Below are 27,029 nucleotides of genomic sequence, written 5' to 3'. Positions count from 1 at the left end.
TTTGTAACGACCCAAAAATCAAGGGTAAAAATTTCATTTTTAATATGGCTAGAACATTGATACCATTTATTTCAAACATTCCAAATCGTCATTAAGTAATATAATTATCAGAGTTCGTCCCAAAACCATTCATTGCGAAAATCATAGGTGTGTGCACTGCGATCAGTCCGAGCCCTTCATTTCCAAATCGATGCAACCTGAAACCAAAACTGTAAACCGTAAGCACAAAGCTTAGTGAGTCCCCCAGAGCATACCCAACCCACAATCCATATAACACATATCGTATTAGCTGTAAAAAGCTATCTCTACCGTTATCACATATCAATCAGCTATCAAAGATACTCTACCACGTATCACATATCAAATAGCTATAAAAGCTCTCTCTACCATTAGCACATATCAATTAGCAATAAAAGCTACTGCTGCCACATATCACATATCAAATAACTATAAAAGCTATCTCTACCATTGGCACATATCAATTAGCTATACAAGCTATATCTACTGTTAGCCACAAAGGCTATCTCTACCATTAGCCAGAAGGCTATCTCTACCATCAGCCATAAGGCTGTCTCTACCATTAGCCACAAAGGTTATCTCTACCGCATATCACACATACATACATATCATAAACCTCTACATAGCAAGTATACCAACGATCATAAAATGGGCCGGCCTTGGTGCCTTAGACCCATTGGTATGGTGAGAAAACTCACCTCTCGACTGCTGAACTGATAAGCTGAAATCAGACATATCCCACGCGCTACTCCTTCTCAACTGCCCATAATCATCATGTGATTAGCTTAACACAATCCCATAAATACCCTCAGGTCAACTCTGGTCAAAGTCTATGTCTGTAGTCAAGGTCAACAGTCCATATTGACCTTGACTCGTCGAGTGCAATTAGCCACTCGCCGGGTTCCTTGCTTAACTCGTCAACTCGCCGAGTCACCCGAGAGACTCGTCGAGTTCCTTGATGTTTACGGCCGTAAACTCCCAACCGTACACTCTTGACCGTGAACCCTTGGTCGTAAACCCTTCAGCTGACTCGCCGAGTTGATTAAAGAACTCGGCGAGTCCCTTTAGTCCTACTCGTTTTTGGCCTTTACAGAGGAAACCAAAGCTCCAAATCACAAATCCAACCACTTATGGTGTATTTACTACGTAAAGTTGCAAACTTTACGTGTTATGCAAGGCATCCAAGGCTAGAAACACTTAATAAAAGCTTGACAAGGGACTTAGAGCATAAATAGGGTCAAGACTTGGTAAAGTTGGCAACTTTAAGTCGCCAAAGGCCCTGAGATATCCATATCTAAAGCCATATGCTCATAACAAGCTCAAATCCAAGAATGATCCCAAACCATGCTAATAATGGCCATAAACTTCCATAGAAGGAAATCTAAGCAATGAAAAGCCAAGGTTTCGACTTTATACCTCAAAGTAGCTGCAACACTGGAGGAAATCCCGGATCTACTGCCTTCCATTCAGTACAACCTCTTCAAGCTTCAAGTTCCTTCCAAAAGAGCACCAAGAATCACTCTCTAAGCTCACACACACACTTAAAGAGAGGGAGGGCACGAACTAGGGTTTCTCTGGACAAAGGGGGAAATAAGGGAGGCTGCAAATGAGACATAAGTCCTTTAAATAGGGTACCAAGCCCTAAAATTTAGGGTTTCCTTTACAGCGCCTACTCGCCGAGTCGGAGCCTTCCGACTCGTTGAGTAGGGTCGAAATCCCACGATCCTTTAAATGACTCTACTCGTCGAGTTGGAGCTCCCAACTCACCGAGTCCCGACACCAAAACCCTAAAAATTTGCATCCATTAAGCAATTCCTGGAACAGGTGTTACAAGTCTCCCCCACTTGAACTAGACTTCGTCCTCGAAGTCTGCCATTGTAAAAGTCTGGGTATTGCTCTCGCATCTCCTCTTCCGGATCCCAAGTCTATTTGGAGCCCCTTCGGTGCTGCCATTGCACCTTTACCAATCTCATTTCCTCATTCCGAAGACCCTTGGTCTTCCTATCAAGAATTGCAATCGGCTTCTCGATATAGTTCTGGCTCTCACCCACCTGAATGTCGTCCAACGAAACGACTGCAGACTTGGTGGGTGTCGAGACCACCAAATAAAAAAAACCTTAATACGACGACATACAAAAATGAACTGTAGTAGCGGTAATAGGGATCGAATCCACAGGGATTGGTTCGAATCAAATCTATGCATTCAGTTTCTCCGAAATAAAAAAAATATAAAATGATATGGGGGGTTTTCAAAATGTTAAATGCGATAAAAACTAATTTACAAAAATAACAAAAATGGAAAAATACAAAATCTATAAAATAAAACGTTCAAATATCGGGATAAATCGCAAGTTCAACTATTTGACTAATCATCATAATTTTGTGGTGCAATGGGTTTAATGGATACTAATTTGGCTATAGCAATCTAAGAAGTTTGAGATCACCTAGACTTTTCTTAGTAAATACAATGGTTAGAGAAGCTCATAACACATTTTCTTAGTTAAAGTCATAATTTCCATGAAGCATGTAATTAATGAAAATTAACTAGCATTAAGAACCAAAAAGTCACCAAATCCAAGAGGAGTCAAAATGCTTTCACTACCATATTGGAGAAAATATTTTCATGATTGTGTGAAAGAAAAACAATCACAAGAACCATTTGTTGCTTGTTAATTTGAAGATCTATTACGTAATCAAGAAATTAACCAACTAATTAAACATTCACATATCTAAACTCATGATTAAAGACATATGAACATAAATAGATGTTTTACTAGAAAATATTTTCATAGAATACCATCAAAACCACACAAAATTATTCCTAATCAATTAATTGCTCCATAGATTCACCCAATATTAAAAATAAAAACTAACTAGACAAAATAATAATAACAATAAAAAGGATAGAAATTATACCAATACCGATTACGAAATGAAGATGATAAAGCTCATTGAAATCGTCACTTCTTGTTGCTCCAAAAAACTTCATTCATAATCCAAGTATTAATACAAAAATTAACCTAACCTAATCTAATGTAAATAGCTAATTACAAGATAATAAAATCAATGGAAAATATATCAATGATAATATCATTTGAAATGTTCCAAAAATAAGCAATAAAAGAAAGGAAGGAAGGAGGAGACAGCAAGCTAGCGTCGTCACTCCCCTTTTCTTCTCTGCCGGCGAAATTAAAATGAGATGCCCTACTGCATCTTTTAAAGTTTGCGTTCAATTCCCAGCACAACTTCAAAGTGGGCTCAATCAAATTGAAACATGGGCTGCTGGACAAATAAACATAATGGGCTGCCTTTTGAATTAGTTGGGCTGCCAAATGGGTTGTTGAATTAATAAAGATAATGGGCTCCTGGAAATTCATATTTAGGCTGATAAATTATGCTCTATTGGGCTGCCAAAGTTTGATGCTGGCAGCTTCCTACCCAGCTGTTCACGAGTCCTAAAATAATATCAAAACTTGTCCGAATCCATTTCTTTTTGGTGAGGTCGAAGATTGATGAGTTGTGGACACTCCTGTAAATTTTCAGCTCAATCGGACATCGTTTGCCCCTCCGTCTGATCGCTTGAAGAAAGCCGTGCAAAGCTGTCAAAATCCGAAAAATTAATTTATATTGCTTTGTTTTTCTTTTCGCTCCTGGATTTTGCTACGTGATTTCAATCTTGGTTGCAAGGCATTCAATGTGGCTTTAACAATGCTCCAAAATACCATCTTGCTCGTACAAATCTGCACAAAAATAGCTTAAACGAGTAAAAATATTCAAAACAATAAATCTAACGATTTAATGCAAAAAGAATATTAAAAATGCTAAAAGTAAAAGAAAACGATTGCTAAAATATATACAAATAATCAAGCTATCAAGACTCGTCAGTGACACACTTCCGAAGCTGAGACACGTGGAATGTGTTGTGAATCTGGCTAAGCTCCTCTGGTAGACCCAAGCAATATGCTACCTTGCCCACCCGCGCCGAGATCCTGAACGGGCCTATATACCTAGGCCCCAGTTTGCCCCTCTTTCGAACCTGATAATCCCTTTCCAGGGCAACACCTTCAGCAACGCGAAATCCGAAAATGAATGAATTCCTTGCAACCTAATCACACCTGCTCCATCTGAAATCTAAAGTCTCGAGATGGTCTGTCTCCCTGACAGACCGCCCACATCGGATCATCATCGAACTGGTTCCACACGAAAACCAATCTAAATAGAATACTTCCCACTCGCAATACCTTGAGGCTTCCTAATGAACAAAGTCACCGATCAACTGCAGCTAACGAATAACAAGCAAATCCATACACAGACCCCAAATCCCTGAAGTCGCTCCTACTTCTCTTGCTGTCATCTGGTTGTTTTTTAGAAGAACACACGGGGACCTCCCTGGCCTCAACCTGTCTACCAACTGTCCGAGGCACCGTACCCCTACCCGATTGCTGAGCCAACCCACACTCAACAGTCCCCCGCGACCTCCGAAGGATACCTCGTCTAACAATAATTGCCTTATCTCCTTCTATCCGACTGATCCATCCAATCGTGATAGGCTGACAACCTACCGCCACTGAATCCGACGCAAAAGGCAGATACTACCAGAATAGTTGTAGTCTTACATCATACCCGATCTCCTTCGACCTACCGTTTCCTGATCCCGACACGTCGTGGCTCTATTACAAATAGAGCCACCCGAGACACATCACAATGGCTTAAACCACCATCAAACCAACCCGTTCACCAACCTGGAATTCTGCCCTCGATGCCCTTGTCATATAGATGCCCCACATCCCATCTCGCTGAAACGAGATCCTGCACAAATTCCGATTTGGGTTCCTATCCAAATCCGAATTGTTACTCCTCTCCCATCAAGAGTTCCTCGAATTGGCATTTTCATAATGCCTCATGACTTCCCGTCATCCTTTACTTGACCGGTTAATAAATACCCTTAGCCGATTCCCTGAGACTTCCAGTTTTGCACCCGGTCCAACCACCAGGTTTCTATGAGATCCCAAAATAGGGCTACCTAGCCGCAACCCTACAGAAACATGCACCACTCGACTACAAGATCCTGTATCACAAGGTCCAACCCTTAGCTCAGCAGTCTCTACCGGTTCCAACCTGAACTCCCATACACGTCCGGGCTTGCCCCCGGGTAACTGATCGATCAACAACCTCGGGTCCTGATCCTAACTAAGTTGTGGCTCTCCCACAACCCTGCGAACTAGCCTACCCTAGTCCAAATCACCTGAAAGAATCTGTGAATGCTACGGCACCCCCACAGTTTACAACACTCTCTACCGCTAGTGAATGCTACGGCTCCCCCCGTAGTCTTACAACACTCTCTACCGCTAGTGAATGTTACGGCTCCCCCGCAGTCTTACAACACTATACCTTAACTTACCGTTAGTGAATGCTACGGCTCCCCCGTAGTCTTACATCACTTTCACCCCATCTGAACATTAGTGAATGCTACGGCTCCCCCGTAGTCTTACAACACTTTCACCCTTGTTTCTGACCCAGATACCTGGGCGGTTCTCCCCCACTTAGATTCAACTAAGTCTGTTCTGCACACAAAAATTACAGGATTCCCAATCCTCATTACGTTCCAATGCTCACCTTGCTGACGACCGGTGCTTACCAAAGCTAGAACACCATGAATAACCATTCCAAAACAACATGATTCCCGAAAACCAACTAGCACATCTTGTGTCCCAACAATGCCAATGACTCTGGCTGTTACCACTGTTATCACACTCAGGTCTCGGAGTCCAATGGTCGGAGGCTCCCATAATATTTCAGCGACAGCTTCTCCTTCCCTCCCTCGGCAACTCCGAGAGGCTTTCCTAACATAATTGCTAAGGTTTCCGAAACCTAATCATAATTCCCTCGTACGAACCCTTCAACCAACCCCAACCATACTCAAAATGACACTCAATTGCTGGAAAATCCGTGATATAACAGCAGATGATCCCGTATTATTCCACCCAAATCACAATATGCAGATGGCATATAGCTCTTCTTGAAGGTGCGTATAACTCAACCACCACCAGAGATAACGACCAACGATACGCTTATCCATGCTTGCACCCTTGTCTGCTGGAGTTCTGATCTCCCTAATTTGACCTTGCAAGTGGGGCCCCTCCCTGCTAGGCTCCGGCTCTACCCTCTCATCCAATAGTGATCCACAAAATAGCCGGAGCGCATGCACTCACCGCTCCTCTCCGATTCTCAAACGGTCGACCTCATTGTCACCCTTCTGATCGCGACAATTATAATGGGCTTGCCCCCTGTGGACAATCTCTAACAACGTGACCAAACCTGCTACACCCGTAGCAACTCAGATCACTGAACATAATCCGTCCGCGACTCAGAGCAATCAAGGTATACGCGGATTCCGCTCCGCGTGGTACATTCGTCCGAAGATCTCTCAAAGATTCCTCGACATGCTGAATGGCATCTAACAACCCTTGCTAACCCAGACCATAGCAGAAAACCAACCCGAGATCCAACTTATCATGACACCCAAGTGATACAATTACCCAATATCCGCCGGAAGTGGCCGAAGATAGCATATCCACAACATCTGAAGGAATCCTGACCACCTTCCCCTGCGATGTCTCAACTTTCCTGATAGCATAACGCAACCCCTCATTCCGATCCCAATGGCAATCCAAACCCTTGGAACGAAACTTCATCGCACAATTTCTGCAACGTTGTATTGGATCCGAACCTGCTGGCCTTTCCATTACTGATCCAACTCTTGGGTCCCCGCCTGAAACCCTCCAATAAATTCACCTGATCTAAACCTATCTTATTGAGGTACTCCTAATCAATCTTCCGTCCTCGGCTCTGTGATCCATATCATTCATGGTCTCGCACCCCGACACCCTCACCAGTTCAATTGCTAACGACTGAACTATAGTAGTTGGAGCAACCTCTTCTCTAAGCCAACTATAAACTATTCCCAAGACATAGTTTCCAATCCCGAAAGTACAATAGAACGCGCAATCAATCTGTGCCGTCCGATACGAAAGATCCACGGCGAACTCAAAACCCCGGCAATCTCTCCGCTATCTGGCTCACCACCGGAGCCGGGACCAAACCTTGTTCCTTCTCCTTGCATGCTCATCCACATTCTGCACAGCAGCTACCCCCACGGTTCAATCATAATCAAAAATTCTCTTTCCCACGCTTCTTAGATTCTCCAAGACTCTCACTGATTCGAGTATGGATCATGTGCTTTCGGTAGTACGGGCCCATACTACCTTCCATACCTATCCATACTTTCCTCAGCAATCCTCCCGAATCCTCTAAGTCACCTACCCCCTTGATGCACCGAATATCCGCTATACCGCAACACAATACGTACCGAGGCACCTCCTAGGCTCCCCCTAGGCTCCCTAACCTCACCGAACCACCCCACTAACTCACTGGGGCATATCCTAGGCTTTCTTAGGTTCCCAATCTCACCCTGCCATCAGTTGCTGAGGAACTCCTAATGATGCCAGCCATCCACCTCCTGGATATCGTCATATCCACTTAGTGGCTGACTCCCATCACTCAAGAGTTCCACAAAGCACAAAGCAAGCAGCATTCGTGCAGTTTCACTCCGACCCAAAGAACTGCCATAAAACATTCAGTCCACATATCGCAGCTCACGCTATCCACATCCATCAATCCTCACTGTCGGCTGCCTTATGCATGCAAATTATACACAGAACAAGATCCAATAGACTATCGAATAATAGACTCTACCCTAGGACCACAACCAAACAAGGAACAGGAAATAAGGCCAAATCAATTATTCTAAGGCTATAAGATCCTAACCGTATACAATTTTAAAAGCATACACATAGCAGTTAAAAATACCAATTATCATTCTCATTCCAGCATGGCATCCAATATTCTCGCGGCTACAAGCATCACATATCATGCCAACCTATTGCTGACTACTCAGCACTAGCATGAAAGTCTACCAGCTCATACATCATACACATGCATCTCCCCTAGCCCTAACTAGCATGCGATTCACAGATTCATAATCAAATCATAACAAACAACACATGTGGTATTCTGGGAAACTTACTTGAGCTCGGTTGATTGCATGCACCACACCCTTTCTTGTCTTATAAATTCTTTACTTAAAACATTTTTCTTTTGAAAACTTTACAGATCCTCAGTTTGAGTTCAGGCACACCCGAAAGTACGTCTGAATCCCTCAAATCAAGGCTTTGATACCAACTTGTAACGACCAAAAAATCAAGGGTAAAAATTTCATTTTTAATATGGCTAGAACATTGATACCATTTATTTCAAACATTCCAAATCGTCATTAAGTAATATAATTATCATAGTTCGTCCCAAAACCATTCATTGCGGAAATCATAGGTGTGTGCACTGCGATCAGTCCGAGCCCTTCATTTCCAAATCGATGCAACCTGAAACCAAAACTGTAAACCGTAAGCACAAAGCTTAGTGAGTCCCCCAGAGCATAACCAACCCATAATCCACATAACACATATCGTATTAGCTGTAAAAAGCTATCTCTACCGTTATCACATATCAACCAGCTATCAAAGATACTCTACCACGTATCACATATAAAATAGTTATAAAAGCTCTCTCTACCATTAGCACATATCAATTAGCTATAAAAGCTACTGTTGCCACATATCACATATCAAATAACTATAAAAGCTATCTCTACCATTGGCACATATCAATTAGCTATACAAGCTATCTCTACTGTTAGCCACAAAGGATATCTCTACCATTAGCCATAAGGCTATCTCTACCATCAGCCATAAGGCTGTCTCTACCATTAGCCACAAAGGCTATCTCTACCGCATATCACGCATACATACATATCACAAACCTCTACATAGCAAGTATACCAACGATCATAAAATGGGCCGGCCTTGGTGCCTTAGACCCATTGGTATGGTGAGAAAACTCACCTCTCGACTGCTGAACTGATAAGCTGAAATCAGACATATCCCACGCGCTACTCCTTCTCAACTGCCCATAATCATCAGGTGATTAGCTTAACACAATCCCATAAATACCCTCAGGTCAACTCTGGTCAAAGTCTATGTCTGTAGTCAAGGTCAACAGTCCATATTGACCTTGACTCGTCGAGTGCAATTAGCCACTCGTCGGGTTCCTTGCTTAACTCGTCAACTCGCCGAGTCACCCGAGAGACTCGTCGAGTTCCTTGATGTTTACGGTCGTAAACTCCCAACTGTACACTCTTGACCGTGAACCCTTGGCCGTAAACCTTTGGCCGACTCCTTAGCCGTAAACCCTTCAGCCGACTCGCCGAGTCGATTAAAGAACTCGACGAGTCCATTTAGTCCTACTCATTTTCGGCCTTTATAGAGGAAACCAAAGCTCCAAATCATAGATCCTACCACTTATGGTGTAGTTACCACGTAAAGTTGCAAACTTTACGTGCTATGCAAGGCATCCAAGGCTAGAAACACTTAATAAAAGCTTGACAAGGGACTTAGAGCATAAAGAGGGTCAAGACTTGGTAAAGTTGGCAACTTTAAGTCGCCAAAGGCCCTGAGATATCTAGATCTAAAGCCATATGCTCATAACAAGCTCAAATCCAAGAATGATCCCAATCCATGCTAATAATGGCCATAAACTTCCATAGAAGGAAATCTAAGCAATGAAAAGCCAAGGTTTCGACTTTATACCTCAAATTAGCTGCAACACTGGAGGAAATCCCGGATCTACTGCCTTCCATTTAGTACAACCTCTTCAAGCTTCAAGTTCCTTCCAAAAGAGCACCAAGAATCACTCTCCAAGCTCACACACACACTTAAAGAGAGGGAGGGCACAAACTAGGGTTTCTATGGACAAAGGGGGAAATAAGGGAGGCTGCAAATGATACATAAGTCCTTTAAATAGGGTACCAAGCCCTAAAATGTGGGGTTTCCTTTACAGCGCCTACTTGCCGAGTCGGATCCTTCCGACTCGTCGAGTAGGGTCGAAATCCCGCGATCCTTTAAATGACTCTACTCGTCGAGTTGGAGCTCCCAACTCGTCGAGTCCTGGCACCAAAACCCTAAAAATTTGCATCCATTAAGCAATTCCTGGAATAGGTGTTACAATATTCCCTTACAAAAATAAGAATTTTCATAGAACAGTTGAACCCGTGATGATGCCTACTTGCAGTTTAAATGATGATATTCCTGAAATACCCTTTGAAATAAATCATCAAATTTTTATTCCTACTGATGATTATGATCCAGACAATTTTGATGTTACAAATGAAGTTGAAATACCATACAATCATCAATCAGATAACTCCCAGGAAAATTTTCTTCCAATAATGAAACTACTTCAGAAGAAGAAGTTGATCAGCATAATGTTCCTTTACGAGCATCTACAAAAATTTCAAAAAGATCATCATGGTATGATGATTATATAATGCATTGTAGTAGTTCTTCAGTTCCTCTAAAAAAATCCACATACACTTCTTCTCATACACCACCTACTTACCCATATGTTGAGTCACCAATTTTAACCACAACTCACAAAAGCTTTCTATGTTCAGTCTCAAAAATTACTAAACCAAAAAGCTATGAAGAAGCATCAACTGAACATGAATGGGTAGAGGCAATGAATAAAGAGCTTGATGCTTTGAAAGAAAATAATACTTGGACGATTATGTCCTTACCACCTGATAAAAAACCCATTGGTTCAAAGTGGGTATACAAAGTAAAATTGAAACCTGATGGAACTGTGGAAAGGTTTAAAGCAATATTGGTTGCAAAGGGATACAATCAAACTTATGGAATTGATTATTTGGATAGTTTTTCTCCTGTGGCAAAGGTAGTAACAGTAAGGGTATTACTGTCATTATCTACGTTAAATGGTTGGTTTCTACACCAACTTGATATAAATAATGCATTTTTGCATGGATTTCTGGATGAAGAGGTCTATCTAACTCCTCCATAGGGTTATTCAAAGGCTAAGAAAGGAGAAGTATGTAAGCTGAATAAATCTCTATATGGGTTAAATCATATAGAGTTCTGTAATAAATTGATCAACTTTGGGTTAAAACAATCGTCTCATGATCATTGTTTATTCACAAAAGGAGAAGGAATTGATTTTCTTGCACTAGTTGTATATGTGGATGATGTTTTAATAACTGGACCAAATGCAAGTAAAATACAAGAAGTTAAAGACCAATTGCATGCAGCTTTTACAATAAAGGATTTGGGATAAGCAAGTTATTTCCTTGGAGTAGAATTGTTAAAAACAGAAGAAGGACTTTATGTTAATCAAAGAAAATATATAATGGGTATATTGAATGATACTGGTATGACTGGAGTCAAACCTACAAAAACACATGTTATGAAAAACTTGCAATTGTGTTCAGATAAAGGAAAAGCACTATAAGAACCAGAAAAATACAGAAGGTTAATTGGAAGATTGTTATATCTAAATTTTACAAGACCATACATCAGTTATGCAGTACAACAACTGAGTCAATTTCTTCATTCACCAACTGATATCCATTGGCAAGCTGCTTTATATGTGTTAAAATACCTTAAAGGTTGTCCTTCTAAGGGTTTATTTTTTCCAAAGGATTCATCACCTTTAACCATTACTGCTTATAGTGATTCAGACTGGGCATTATGTACTGATACTAGAAGATCATTATTTGGATATTGCATATTTCTTGGATCTTCACTTGTATCTTGGAAGACAAAGAAGCAGAAGACAGTTTCGAGATCATCTTGTGAAGCTGAGTATAGAAGCTTAGCTGCAACTGTTTGTGAGATTTTATGGATAAGTTACATCCTAAGAGATTTGAAAGTAAAATTGAAAATTCTTGTATCTCTTTGGTGTGATAACAAATCAGCTATACATATCACTGAAAATCCAATCTTCCATGAACGAACTAAGCATTTTGACATTGATTTTCATCTAGTTCGAGATCAATTCAAACTTGGTTTTGTTATGCCTCGACACATACCAACTAATCAACAACTCGCTGATATCTTTACAAAAGGACTTTGTAGTCAGCAATTTCAATATCTTCTTTCCAAGATGAACCTCAATGATATTCATCAATGTCCATCTTGAGGGGAGGATGTGAAATTATAAAGTCAAAGTTACTAGAGGGGCACATTTGTAAATATGTATAGTTAGAGGTAGCTATGTGTAAATACTTAGAGTTAGATTCATCTTTGTATAAACTCGGTTGATGAGTTCTAATGGCATATGACGAACAGATTATCATCTCATATTACTTTCTCTCTCTAAATTCTTGTATCAATGTTGAAACACTTGTCATAGTGGATTGACATAAGTGTCGGCATGTGACATAGGTGTAGTAGTGATTTGGCTAATTGGCTTCCCCTTTTAACACTATATTTCCCATCTAACGTTTCATAGATTCCTCTTCAACCAATTGAATCGGAGGTGTCGGGCGCTTGAGAGGTAGTCATTGCTCCTGCTTTGTGTTTTACAACCTCGGCAAAAGATCTTCCATCTCTAGTATTTTTGGCATGGTATGAAGCATTAGAGAAGGTAGGTGGTGGTTTTCTTACCGGGATTGGTTTAGGTTGAGCCTCCTTTCTTTTGTGCTTCTCTACATTAATCTCCAGCATACTGTTCCTGCACTTCGTTCCGTTTAGTTGTTGTTCCAGTGCCCTCACGTTTGGAACATCAACAAATCTTATGAAACCGAAATTTTTCCCGTTCTTACCCTTCTTCTCGCCAAAGTATATGTCAATCAACTTCCCGAATGGTGAGAATAATTCATGCACCCACCCATATTGTTCACCTATCACATGGGAAAAGGGAAAAGGACCACAAGATCACGGAAGGAAGGCCACAGAGGAAATGCCTCCACCACTATCTGATGTCAGCCAATAGAACAGCTGAGGGGCATTTTGGGAATTAGTATTTCACGTGTTATGCTAGTATTAATAGTAGAGAGAATGGGAGAGGAGAAGTAGGCAAATAGAAGTTAGTCTTTCAGGAGAGAGTAGCATCTCGAATAGCTACAGATTATCCCTTGTTATCTTGTAATTACTCTGTTATTTCAATCAATCCATACATCCCACCTCTGAGGCATTTTCGTATCTGTCTTCTCTGTGTTATCTTATCTAGTCCATTACAAAATTGGTATCCGAGAAGTTCGATCATGCCTGGAGGAGCTCCACTCAAACGGGTAGAATCCTTAGAGAAAGAGCTAGGGCATTTGAATGATAGGCTGGAGACTCAAGGGCACCAGATTCAGTTCCAGGGCGACTCCATTGTGTCAATGCAGTTGAAGATGGACCAGAAAATTGAAGAAGTTTTGAAGGCTATAGCCAAGGGAAAGAATCCAGCAGAAGAGAGCAAGGAGGATGAATTGTTATCCTCGGGGATAGAGACGCCAAGAGGAACAGGGACTGGAAGTAGCCACGATGGAGGAGGCGGTGGAGGCCGAGGAATGGGTGAACCAGGGGGAGGACTCAACTGGCGATTTCGGAAACTCGATATGCCACTCTTTGACGGGGAACACCCCGATGGTTGGATCTTGCGAGTCGAACGCTACTTCAATTTTTACAAGCTCTCCGAAGCGGACAAAATGGAGGCGGCGGTGGTGGCCCTAGAAGGCGACGCCCTTCTATGGTTCCAATTGGAACACACGCAACGACCGGTGACTCGATGGCAGGAGATGAAGTCGCTTCTTCTGCGCCAGTTCCGTCCGGTTAACGCATGTACGTTACATCAACAATGGCTCGCTTTAACTCAATCTGGGTCGGTTTTGGAGTACCACTGGTCTTTCATCGAATTACTTGCCCCTTATGGGCCAATTCATCAATGGGCTGAAGGATGAGATTAGGTCAGAAGTTCAATTACTGAGCCCAATTTCGGTGGAACACGCTATGACTTTAGCGATTAAGGTAGAACAAAAGCTCCACTCCCAGTCGAATCAAAAAAACCCAAGCACCACAGTTATCCGTCGGACTAACACCTCGGGAACACCATTGATTACACCTCTCAATACCACCTCCTTCACCCCACGAGTTCCATAAATACAAAACCCTAGCTCCACTACGGGAAACACTGCATACAAAAAAATGGTGGGGAAGTGAGAAGACTATCAGACAAGGAGTGGCAACACAAAAGAGAGAAAGGCTTATGTTTTAAGTGTGATGAAAAGTGGAATGTAGGACATCGTTGCCGTCGAAGGGAGCTGAGTGTGCTCATAACTCGAGAAGAAGGAGACAGCGAAGGGGAACAGGAAGAGGATCCCTTGCACGAGACACCACCAGAGGCGCCAGAGACAGCTACTCTCTCTGGTATATGCCTTAATTTGGTTCTAGGGAAGTCCAATCCGAAAACGCTTAAGTTGAAAGGAGAAATGGGAGGGCAGGAAATGATAGTTATGATAGACCCGGGAGCCACACACAACTTTTTATCCCTACAGTTGGTATCCCAATTGGAGCTACTGGTCACACCCACCCCAGGCTTTGGGGTATTTCCGAGAACATGAGAATCAGCCAAGGGAACAGGGAAATGCCAAAGAGTAGTTCTGCAACTACAAGGGATAACAGTTGTTGAGGAGTTCCTACCCTTAACCCTCAGGAGTGCGGATGTCATACTTGGAGTTCAATGGCTTGAGAAGCTAGGTCCAGTCACTACCAATTGGAAAACACGTGTCACACCCCCGAACCAGACGGCGGAAACGTCTGGGGGCTTGGGTGACTTCATTCTTGTAGTATCATCACAGAGTATATAATTGAAACATAACATCATCATCATCACACGTGTAATATTACAACTGTCATTGGTTTACATCGAGTATTGTATTTCAATATTACATGCCAAAACAAAACATAACAAAATATCCATGAATTCTTTCTGCCCAACCTGCTCAACGGTTTCCTGAGAATACAAGTTAATTTAAAAGGTCAACATAAAAATTTTGGTGAGTTCATAATCATGTTTGAGAAAATGGTTTGTATAACTTTGTAAAAACCAGAAAATCCGATATTTTCTTAAAACAGTTTAGTATGTTTGTGTCCAATCTTGTATTAATGCATATGTGTTATTGTTTACTAGAATGCAAAAAGAGAATGTAAAGAGAATGCCCCCAGACAACTCGATGTTGTCTGTGAAAGAGAATGTTGGTATAACAACCCCCGAGGTTGAGTACCGGCGCGAGTAAGTTACCGAGTAATCCAAAGAGAAAAGAGAATGGTTTTCCCGTAAATTTTATAACCATAATTCTTCTAAGTGAGTCGTTATAACCATACTAGATAATGACAATTTCGCCTGTCATGGCGTTGTTGGACGCCGACGGAATAGAATAAGGTTTTTGTCACCCTAGACTGGCCTAGTCTAACTGTAGCGAACAACTCAGGTGTGGGGTGTCACCCCCGTATAGATCTATACACAAACCCCCGCTCTCCCTCCAAGTGACTTTGGTTATAACTACAGGCTACGATCGTACACTCAATAGGTGTCAACCGACACGTCTCACTAGATCCTTAATCAAATTTACGCGAAAAGAGAAAGAAAAACATATAAGGTATATTCCAGGCCCAATAAACATGTAAGTGGACAACTAAGGCCCACTAAACATGTATATTATTTCCAGACTCAAAATGAATGAGAATGTATATCCCGGGCCCAATATACATGTAAAAGGACAACTAAGGCCCACTAAGCATGTAAAAGGACACTAAGGCCCACTAAACATGCAAAATGACACTAAGGCCCACTAAACATGCAAAAGGAAACTAAGGCCCACTAAGCATGTAAAAGGACACTAAGGCCCACTAAACATGCAAAAGGACACTAAGGCCCACTAAGCATGTAAAAGGACACTAAGGCCCACTAAACATGTGAATTAATTTTCCAAGCCCAATAAAGGAAAGAATATATATTTATATATTAAATACATATAAGTTGATATGTCTAGATGTTTTGAAAGTATAGATAAGTTATACAAACTTGCGTCTAACACAGGTATAAGAGCTTTTAGCATGATAAAAATAATTTATTGTTTTTGACCTTTCTGTCCCTGTTTTTAGAAAAATTATAGAAAAATCATCGTAAGTCGAAATTCGGATCCGTAAACTCTGAGAGTTTGGAAAATGAGTCTAATTTATTCATAATTTTTATTAAGATTTGTAATGGCCTCAAACCAGTGTGAAAATGTTCATCTTCACAGACTGGTCCGAAATCATTCCTGAAATGATAGGCAGTTTTGTAAAAATTGCCAAAAATTGTATAAAAATCGTACGAATGCGTGAGAGTAGTCATTTTAAAGGTATAAACCTGAAAGTTTTGCATGTAAAACATTTTTGAAAAATATTAAAATTAAGTTGGTCAAAACAGCCCGTAATTAGTCCAAAACGTTTCTATTAAAAGCTGATTTTTGAGTTTAGGTTATAGATGTTTGAACACAACACTTGTTTTTGCTATTTTGAGTGTAAAATCTCATATCTACAAGTTTACATGTAATATATAAGACAACACATACTTTTCTCATGGTTTTTATGAAGATTTAAGTGATAAACTTCATGTTCAAGTAAAGATCCAAAAGTTAAACACATAACACAACATATAACATGAAAAACACACATAATCATGCATATACACATAGATCTACACAAAACAACTTGTATTCTCCCCCAAAACATAGTAAAACTCGAAAATAGGGGGTATGAACTCACATTGGGGTTGATGGGTCGGTTTTTGATGAAGAATGAGGAAGATTTCGGCCCTAGCAAGCTTTCTTGAGTAGATCTCGAGCTTATGTGGATTCTAGAAGCATAAACACAAGATTTGAGATGTTTTGAGGAAGATCTAAACATAATATGGATTTATCCCACTTAAGAGTGAAGTATCTTACCTAGTGTGTGAATTGGAAGCACCTTCTTGAGCACACACACCCACTCACGGGTTTATGGAAGAAGATGGAGGAATTCTTGAGGGTTTGGAAGTGAGATGAAGTTTGAATGATCTTGGTGAGGAAGAATGGCCTTAGGCTGAGAATAAGAAGAGAGAAAGAGAGAAGAGAGAGGATGAGATGTGATGGTTACATTGGAACATGATATTCCTAGATGTATGTCGGACAAAAGCATGGATAACCACCATGTAAAAATGAGGTGTCAAGTCTTGATCTTATCCTTTTTTTGTGTGTGTAAAACCGAGAATTAGAGATGAGAGGGAAAAGAAAGGAATTGTTTGGGCCATTATGAGTATATTCGAAATTCATAAGCCCAAAGTAAAGGTTTTCGGCCCATTGGGCCCTTCTTATGGGTTTACGGCCCTAGAAAAATGGGTTTACGGCCCAATGATGTTCAAGTAAGTTGTTTACGGCCCATGAAGGCCCGTGAGAAAGAAGTGGGTCATTCTAGGCCCATTAAAGCCCAAATGCTATAACTTAATGAATGTAGGTTCAATTAGGGTCCAAATGAAGACTCTTAGCTTAAAAGAATCAAGTTGAGAGTTTATTGGTCCATTAGGCCCAATAAATGATTCCTAGCCCAATAGGGATTTGAGCTGGGAAATTAGGGTTTCAACCCACAGTTGAGTATATGAGATGTATTGAATTAGGTTCTTGAACTTCACGAGTGAGTTTTGATTCAAATGGTTGATTTTGAATGAGCATAGTACTTGACATTAGCTTAGATTACAAGTTATACAAGAGTTGATCTTTACATGAAGACAAAATTTCCTAGCTAAAAAGGCTAGTTGTGACAACACAAGTGGTGAAGTTTCAAGTTAATGGGCAGACGGTAACGCTTAGAGGGGACCCGACCCTAGAACGAGCTCAAGTCTCGCTAAAAACCATGACGAGGACACTGTGTACCAGCGGAGGGGGTTACTAGATCCAACTTAATCAGGTGGAAAAGACCTTGGGGTTCCAACCCTTACCCCAAGCCCTAGAATATCTCCAGGGGGTGCTAGAGAAGTATTCTAGAGTGTTCGAATGGCATAACGGCCTGCCCCCGAACGAGAGCAACAATATACCATATGTCTTAAAGAAGGAACTGAACCTGTGTCGGTCCGCCCCTACCGGTACTCCCATTCTCAGAAGGCCGAAATCGAGAAACTTTTGGGTGAAATGTTGAAAGTCGGGATCATCCAGTTGTCTCAAAGCCCGTTTTCCAGCCCAGTGCTGCTGGTCAAAAAGAAAGATGGTTCTTGGTGGTTTTGCGTGGATTAGCGCAACCTCAATAAGGTCACCGTCAAGGACAAATTCCCAATTCCCGTAATCGATGAACTATTAGATGAACTCCACGGATCCACTGTGTTCTCCAAGTTGGATCTTAAATCCGGGTACCATCAAATCCGAATGCGGGAGGAAGACATACCCAAAACTGCTTTTAGAACTCACGAGGGTCACTACGAATTTCTAGTGATGCCTTTCGGCCTTACTAATGCTCCCGCTACCTTCCAGTCCTTGATGAATGTGGTATTTCGTCCCTTCCTTAGGAAGTTTATGTTGGTGTTATTCGACGATATCTTAGTTGTGACATCCCCATTTTCACGGCCAGAAAAAGACCGATTTTGTTTATGCTTTATAAAAATCAGAGTATCTCTTTTAATAAAAATGTTGTGGAATTTTTTCCCAGTAAAACATTATAAATACATTATCAAGGCATTTCCGAAGAAAAGTATTTTTATTCGTTTTAAAACATTTGGGATGTCATCGTCAATGCAGAAACATAAGCATAAACAGAATTTACATTCATTATCACTAGTGATTTATATCTCCTTAATCTCTCAGTGTAATGTAACTTCATATCAACACCTGTGATATAAATAAACTGAGTGGGTCAGGTTGGGAAACCTGGTGAGTACATAGGGTTTTCAACCCACAATAATATAATTATTATGTTTAAACATCAAACAATCAACCCAATTACCCATCCCCATTATCTTCTTAAGGATTTACCCTAAGAATCAGCTACTCCTCGTTCATTCATTCCTAAGGATCATCCTAAGGAAACGACACGAAGTTCATCGTTGCCAATGACACAGTTGTCAAGCACAACTGCTAATATTATCACTTAGGCGCATCTGCCAGAATTGTGACATTCTCTATGAGACGCTTCTGCCGATATTGTCCTTTAAACGCTACTGTCATGGTTATAATGTTCTCTATTAGACGCAGCTGCCGATACTATCCTTAGAGCGCAACTGCTAGGATGTTTACCGTAGATCAACAACATCTACAGGTTGTGTCGCATCTGCCAATGCTTATCTATAGGGTACTAGGTCCATTGCTGCCAATGTTCACCTATAGGGCACTATGTCCATCCTGCCAATGTTCCTCTATATCAGCTTTCATCCCTCATCATTCATCTACCCATGTTTTACCTAACATATTTTGTAGATATAAAATACATATACAATTTAAATCATTTAAAACATGTATTAAATCGTTCGTCCAACATAGATAACAAGTATACAGATAATATGCACACATAGCACGTAATTTATATAAAATATTTCATATCTATGTGTAAGATGAAAGTAACTATGCACTCACTTGTTAAAGTGATGATTCCAAACTCGGACAGCGCTTCGCTTCTTAACAATATAATTTCATTCGACAAAACCTAGTATTATTACCACTAGATTTTAGTCTAATATTTACCGTGACTAATTATTAGTCTTATTATTATTATTATTATTATTATTATTATATAAGCGTTTAAACAATACTTTCCAACCACTATGTATAGACAGGGGCCAGACATAAATCACCGGAGGGCAGGACCATTTTGGCATATAGCACTTCTGAAATCCAACAACCCTATGCGACCCTTTAAACCAGATTCCCTATACCGCGAGTAGCTAAAAAGATATTATAACGATACTTATATAAGTCATAATAATAGCTCAAATATTTATTATAAGTTCATAATAACAATACTAATTTTAAATATAAACTATATTTAAAATAGGGTAAGTATAACTTACTTACAAGGGGGTTTTAGCTAGGAGTCGGGCTCTGCAGGGGCAGAACTTCGTAGCTGAATTTTTCTAAGAAAGATTCGTGCAGCGCTTCAGCGCTCACCTTACTATACTAAAACTACAGAAAGAGAAGTCGAATCACGAGGGACCGAATGCTCGGGGGATAAGAAGAGAAAGACTATTGAATCAAGAGAATGGTGCAAGAAATATGAGAGCCCAAGCCTCATATTTATAGTAATTGAATTTACAAAAACTACCCTCCATAATTACTTAATGACCATATAGTTATATAAACAACTAAACACCCCTTCATAATACTATTTTAAATAGATTTAACGATATTTGTACTAAACTAATGTCGAAAGTACTCAACACTAGTCTTATAATAACCGCATCGTTGATACTTTTCTAATGATATATACATTTGTATATATATGTGTACGTATATATGATTTGTACTTTATTTTAATACGTAAATATGCTATTATAATTTGTAACTCGTTCATACGAACTCCATTTTTGATGTTCTTTATATCCACGAATTGGTATTTACGAGTATTACAACTTTCATTTAGACGCCGTCAGCTAATTCTCATTCTATCTCAGATTTACAAAACTGTATCGAATTTATCGCGTTCGAAGAGTAGGGACCAAGTTTCGTCCATATCTTTAACATACAAGCTCTACTCTCAACATTCTTTATATCCACGCGTAGGTAAAAACAATATCTAAAACTTTCATTTAGACTCCGTCGGCTAATTCTCGACCGATCTTAAATTTAACAGTAGGAGGAGATTATATTGTTAAATGTCCGCGTAAAATTCATAACTTCTACATATGGACTCCGTTTTCGTCTGTCTTTTTACCGTTGAGTTCCTATTAATGAGATCTTCAACTCTCATTTAGGTCGCGTAGGCCAAAAACCGTTTGAACTAAAATTCGAGTTTCGGGTCGTGCACTGCTATGCCAAATCTTAGAAAATTCATAACTTCCTCATACGAAGTCAGATTTGAGCATTCTTTTTTTGTATGTTCTCGGTTTAACGTATACTACAAATTTTGTTTAGATCACTAAGGCTAAAAAGTCTTATACCATAAATTCACTATTTACGTCTCCCGGTGCCGTGCCGGTTTTGCCGTAAAACTTCGACGGGCCATAACTTCTTCGTTATAACTCGGATTTCGGCGTTCTTTATATGTGCGGAACCCTTGTAACATATACTAAAACTTGGTTAAGATTAATCCTTCTAAATAATCTTCCATCAAAAACTCATTATTGATGCTCATCGTCTCTAAATTGACTAGCCCGGATCTGCGGGCGTTACATTAGTTTACAGCCGAAATGAAACACAACACCTTCAACATTTGGCAAAGGTGTTGAACCTTCTACACACTCATCAATTATTTGCAAACCCTGGTAAGTGTGAGATCGGCAGAACACAGGTGGCTTACTTGGGGCATATCATATCTGAGAAGGGAGTGGCCATGGACGAGGACAAGGTTCAGGCAATCAGTCAATGGCCTACCCCAACCACAGTGAAAGAGCTTCGGGGATTCCTGGGCTTGGCCGGATACTACCGGAAATTTGTTTCCGGATATGCTAAGATTGCTTCCCCCCTCACAGATCAACTTAAAAAAGACTGTTTCAGGTGGTCGGGCGAGGCTGAGGAAGCTTTTCAAACTCTGAAGTCAGCCCTCCAACAAGCTCCGGTTCTAGCAATGCCAAACTTCCAAAGACCTTTTGTAGTAGAGGCTGATGCATCTAGACCAGGCTTGGGAGCTGTGCTGACACAAGACGGGCATCCTATTGCCTTCTATAGCCATGTGTTGGGAATGCGCAGTAGATCCAAGCCCATATACGAGAAGGAGTTAATGGCGATAGTTTTAGCAGTTAAGAAATGGTGACACTACCTGTTGGGAACCCACTTCATCATTAGAACCGATCAAAAAAGCCTCAAATTCCTTATGGATCAAAGAGAAGTGGGACCAGAATATCAAAAGTGGCTTTACAAGATTCTGGGCTATAACTTCGAAATCCAATATAAACCGGGGGTGACTAATCGGGTGGCCGACGCCCTTTCTAGAGAATTCTCACAGTTACACCTAGTCACCGAACTAGCCACCATGCTCTCATCGTGGTCAATACCCTTAGAAGAATTGGAAAAAGAGATAGCAGCAGACTCCTTCATCCAACAACTTAAGGAGGATATCACTCAACTGGGAAAGAGACATGTCGGATTTTCAGTGGAAGGGGGCCAGGTGCGATACAAGGGAAGGTTGATGATTCCTAAGTCCTCATTGTTCATTCCGAAACTGTTGATAGAACTTCACGATTCAGCCATTGGAGGGCACGCAGGAGAGTTCTGAACGTATCAGAGAATGGCAGAGGAGTGGTACTAGGTGGGAATGAGAAAAACAATTAAGAAGTATGTAAGGGAATGCGACGTGTGCCAACGACAGAAGTCACTCACCACCCACCCCGTCGGCCTCTTGCAACCCCTGCCTATTCCAGCCCTAATTTGGGATGACGTGTCGATGGACTTCATTGAAGGACTTCCAAAATCTCAAGGGGCTGATACAATACTGGTAGTGGTGGACCGACTCTCAAAATACTCACACTTCATGACGCTTAAGCATCCCTTCACCGCTCTAACTGTTGCTGCGGTATTTATCAATGAAGTAGTCCGACTCCACGAGTTCCCACTATCGGTGGTCTCCGATAGGGACAAGGTTTTCATGAGTACATTCTGGAAGTGAGTTGTTTCATGTGCAGGGAACGAACCTACTCCGTAGCACTGCCTACCACCCCCAAACGGATGGGCAAACGGAGATTGTTAACAAGTCCCTAGAACTATTCTTCCGTTGTTTCGTTCAAGGGAAACCAAAAGAGTGGGCCAAATGGCTCGCCTGGGCTGAATTCTGCTACAATACCTCTTACCACACTGCCACCCGTGTATCTCCGTTCAAGGTTGTATATGGAAGAGATCCCCCAAAAGTCAACCGCATACCCCGGGGCATCACAGTCGTCTCCACTCTTGAGGAGCAACTAGTGGAAAGGGACGGCGTATTGGATGATCTGAAGGGTCATTTGCTCTATTCGCAACAGAAGATGAAAATCCAAGCGGATCGAAAGCGAAAGGAGTTGAACTTTACGGTGGGGGAAAGGGCTTATCTCAAACTCCAACCATATCGACAGAAATCAGTGACAGCGAGGCCCTTTCAGAAGCTAGCTGCCCGCTACTATGGGCCCTTCCAGGTATTACAGAAAATTGGTGAGGTCGCTTACAGGCTAGCACTTCCAGACGGAGTGAAAATCCATCCTGTCTTCCATGTATCCCAACTAAAGAAGGTGATAGGCAACCAAACAGCACAGCCGGAACTTCCCCCTCAACTAACTGAGACTATGGAGCTCAAACTCAGGCCGGAAACAGTGTTAGGAGTACGACAGGATGACAAAGGACAAGGAAAAAAATTGGAAGTGCTTATCAAATGGAAGGACAGCCCAGAATTCGAGTCAACATGGGAGGATTTGGAGAACATTCAAGGGTTATTTCCAGACTTTGATCTTGAGAACAAGATCAGTCTTTTGGGGCAGGGTAATGTCATGCACCCACCCATATTGTTCACCTATCACAGGGAAAAGGGAAAAGGACCACAAGATCACGGAAGGAAGGCCACAGTGGAAATGCCTCCACCACTATCTGATGTCAGCCAATAGAACAGTTGAGGGGCATTTTGGGAATTAGTATTTAGTAGAGAGAATGGGAGAGGAGAGGTAGGCAAATAGAAGTTAGTCTTTCAGGAGAGAGTAGTATCTGGAATAGCTACAGATTATCCCTTGTTATCTTGTAATTGCTCTGTTATTTCAATCAATCCATACATCCCACCTCTGAGGCATTTTCGTATCTGTCTTCTTTGTGTTATCTTATCTAGTCCATTACAAATAATTCCTTAAACTCAGCCTTTGTTACACCAGTAGGGATATTTGTGACATGAAAGTTGATTACATTGTTGTTCGCCTGAGTTTTCGCCGGAGTTTTCCTTCTTTGAGCGTGCGACCATCCAACTTCCCACGGGAGCATTTTCTTATTGTCTATACTGCATTTAATAATCCAGAGATATTTTTATATTCAATTAAGTTGACTCGAGGGTAAAATAGGTATTTGACAAGCTGCAGGTTACTGAATTTGGCGGTCTGTTGGCGGCTCCTATAGATGGTTTATCCGTTAACTTCGCCATTGAAGACCTCAATTGATTCTCTCAACAAATCTTCTTTCTTCTTTCACTAGTGAAATCGTCTTTCCTCCCTTCACTGATTCTGCTCAAAGATTTCTTTTTTGTTACTTTGCTTATCGCTTGTAATCTCCCCAGGTTAGATTACCTCGTCTCTGTAAGTTTCTTTGATTGAATTCATGAGCAACAGATGAGCATACACTTCTCAAAAGCGTGCTACGGGGTAGCATAAGTTAATTGTTTGTTGGATTTCCTTAAAGGGTTTTCATTCTTTTTGTCAAATAGTGAGAATTTTAGCTGCCCGCCAGGTGTTTGTTTAATTGCCTGAATGAGTTTTCTTTTCTCTGCCTGAAGTGGTACACGGTCGTAGTATAAGTTAAGGTGTCTCTATTGATTTGAATAGCTTGAATGGCTTTTGCTTCTTGTCTAAGTTGCGACCCATGGACTCTTCCTCAAAATCTAAACCACCCATCTCTACTTTTCACTCCTACAAAGCTCGCAAACTTCGTTACATTTGCATCCACTAAACACTATGAGCAACTCACCACTTTACCTTCAGAAAAAGAACTTATTGACATCCTGCGTCGTGAAAAAGATGAACACTCTGTGCTTAACGCCTTCAAATGGGCTTTAAAGCAACCAAGTTTCGAGCCGTCTTTGTCTATCTACGAGGAGATGCTTAAAAAGCTTGGCCAAGTAGGCTCAATCGATTCAATCAGAGGGGTATTGGATGACATGAAGAGATCATCATGTAAGGTAGCTGAAGACACTTTCTTTATACTAATCGAAAGCTTTGCCAAGTTTAATTTATACGATGAAGCCATTTGTGTGTTGTTCATAATGGAAGAAGAGTTCGGAGTGAAACCAGGTACACACACTTTCAATTTCTTGTTAAACATTCTTGTGGATGGAAACAAATTGAAGCTAATGGAAGATGTTCACTCACTAATGTCAAGTAAAAGAGTCAAAAAAGATGTTTCAACTTTCAATATCTTGATAAAAGCTCTCTGTAAAGCCCATCAAATGAGACCCGCAATTTTGATGATGGAAGACATGCCTACCCATGGATTGACACCCGATGAGAAAACTTACACCACATTAATGCATGGTTTCATTGAAGAAGGAAACTTAGATGGTGCATTAAGAATCAAAGAACAAATGGGGTTAGCACAATGTGAATTCACTAATATATCAGTTAACACATTAATCCATGGATTTTGCAAAATGGGACGAATTTCAGAAGCTTTGAATTTCATCCAGGAGATGTCAAAGGAAGGATTTTATCCGGATCGATTTACATTCAACACTTTGGTCAACGGTCTATGTAAAGCAGGACATGTTGACCATGCGTTAGAGATTCTGGAAGTAGTGCTTCTAGAAGGATCCGATCCTGATGTATACACATACAACACAGTGATTTCAGGATTGTGTAAAATTGGTAAAGTTGAAAAGGCAAATGAGATTTTGAGCCAAATGGTTGAAAGAGACTGTGCCCCTAATACAATCACATACAACACTATAATCAGTGGTTTATGTAAAGAAAACCAAATCGAAGCAGCTTCCAAACTTGCCCTTGGTTTGACTAGTCAAGGAATCTCACCCGATGTATGCACTTTCAATGCTTTAATCCAAGGTCTTTGTTTATCAAGCAAATTCGAAACTGCACTCCAAGTGTTCGATGAAATGAAAACAAAAGGGTGTCAACCAGATGAGTTCACTTACAATATGTTAATCAATTGGTATTGTAACAAAGGGAAACTAGACTCAGCTTTGAAGCTACTAAAAGAAATGGAAGCAACCGGAATCCCTCGAAATGTAATTACCTATAATACCCTCATCGACGGGTTTTGTAAAAACAAAAAGTTTGAAGAAGCCGGGGAGATTTTTGACCAAATGGAGCTTCAAGGGATTTCAAGAAACGTTGTGACATACAACACGCTTATCGATGGGCTTTGTAAAAACAGAAAAGCAGAAGAAGCAGCCATGCTTATGGATCAAATGATAATCGAAGGTCTAAAACCCGATAAATTCACTTACAATTCAATTCTTTCTCATTTTTGTAAAATGGGAGACATAAAACGCGCTACAGACACTGTTCAAGTTATGATCACAAACGGATGTGAACCCGATATTGTAACCTATGGGACTTTGATTCAAGGGTTATGTAAAGCGGGAAGGATTGATGTTGCTTGTAGGTTGTTAAGAAGCATTCAGTTGAAAAACATGGTGGTGACACCTCACGCGTATAATCCCGTGATTCAAACGTTGTTTAAGAAACGGGGTGCTGAGTCAGCAATGGAGTTTTTTAGGGAAATGGAGGGAAAGGGTTGTGTGCCTGATGAGGTGTCGTATCGGATTGTGGCTAAAGGGCTTTGTTCGGGTGGTGGGCCCATTGGGCAAGCGGTTGATTTTGTATTTGAGATGACTGAAAAAGGATATGTACCCGAGTTTTCTTCGGTTTATATGTTGGCTGAAGGGCTTTGTGCTTTGCAAATGGAGGAGACTTTGGTTAAGTTGGTGGATCGGATTATGAATACTGCTATGTTTAATGATAGTGAAGTGAAGATGATTATGGGGTACCTTAAAATTCGCAAATTTGAGGATGCGTTGGCGGCTTTGGATCGGTTTCTTGCTGTTCGGAAACCTAAGAGAGGTTACTGGTGAGGTCTTATTGTATGTTGTTCTACTTTTTGATTGTTAGGATGGTCTATGTTTCTACCATTATATTATGTGTTGTAACTTTTTTTTCTTTTACCCTAGTGTTATGTTGTTTTGTGGTTTGGAATAAGATGTTTCAAAGTAATATACTTCTCGAAATGCTAACAA

The 27,029-nt window shown here is 40.8% G+C and overlaps 2 protein-coding genes and 1 long non-coding RNA gene across 3 annotated transcripts; 2 read left to right on the top strand and 1 right to left on the bottom strand.

The window, feature by feature from the left end:
* On the bottom strand, nucleotides 1-3,189 carry LOC145105939 (uncharacterized). Its single transcript, XR_013707446.1, has 2 exons — nucleotides 2,935-3,189; nucleotides 1-197 (listed from the first exon to the last, which is right to left on the bottom strand). It is a non-coding gene; the product is annotated as an uncharacterized LOC145105939 (long non-coding RNA).
* An 18,746-nt stretch (nucleotides 3,190-21,935) lies between these two features.
* Nucleotides 21,936-22,337, top strand: LOC145118456 (uncharacterized). Its single transcript, XM_079054189.1, has one exon. It carries the CDS (start codon nucleotides 21,936-21,938, stop codon nucleotides 22,335-22,337), a length of 402 nt encoding a protein of 133 aa, XP_078910315.1.
* Nucleotides 22,338-24,157: 1,820 nt separating this feature from the next.
* Nucleotides 24,158-27,029, top strand: MEE40 (Pentatricopeptide repeat (PPR) superfamily protein). Its single transcript, XM_079075508.1, has one exon. The coding sequence runs from the start codon at nucleotides 24,612-24,614 to the stop codon at nucleotides 26,865-26,867; it is 2,256 nt and encodes a 751-aa protein (XP_078931634.1). The 5' UTR covers nucleotides 24,158-24,611; the 3' UTR covers nucleotides 26,868-27,029.

This window comes from Lactuca virosa, chromosome 1 (assembly GCF_052849685.1).
Source record: "Lactuca virosa cultivar CGN04683 chromosome 1, Lactuca_virosa_CGN04683_v6, whole genome shotgun sequence".
In the NCBI taxonomy this organism is placed as follows: domain Eukaryota; kingdom Viridiplantae; phylum Streptophyta; class Magnoliopsida; order Asterales; family Asteraceae; genus Lactuca; species Lactuca virosa.
This window is presented reverse-complemented; position numbering and strand designations above follow the sequence as displayed.

Bases quoted from the DNA above. Each gene is read 5' to 3' on its own strand.
- LOC145118456 (XM_079054189.1), top strand. From the start codon at position 21,936: ATGGATCAAAGAGAAGTGGGACCAGAATATCAAAAGTGGCTTTACAAG.
- MEE40 (XM_079075508.1), top strand. From the start codon at position 24,612: ATGGCTTTTGCTTCTTGTCTAAGTTGCGACCCATGGACTCTTCCTCAA.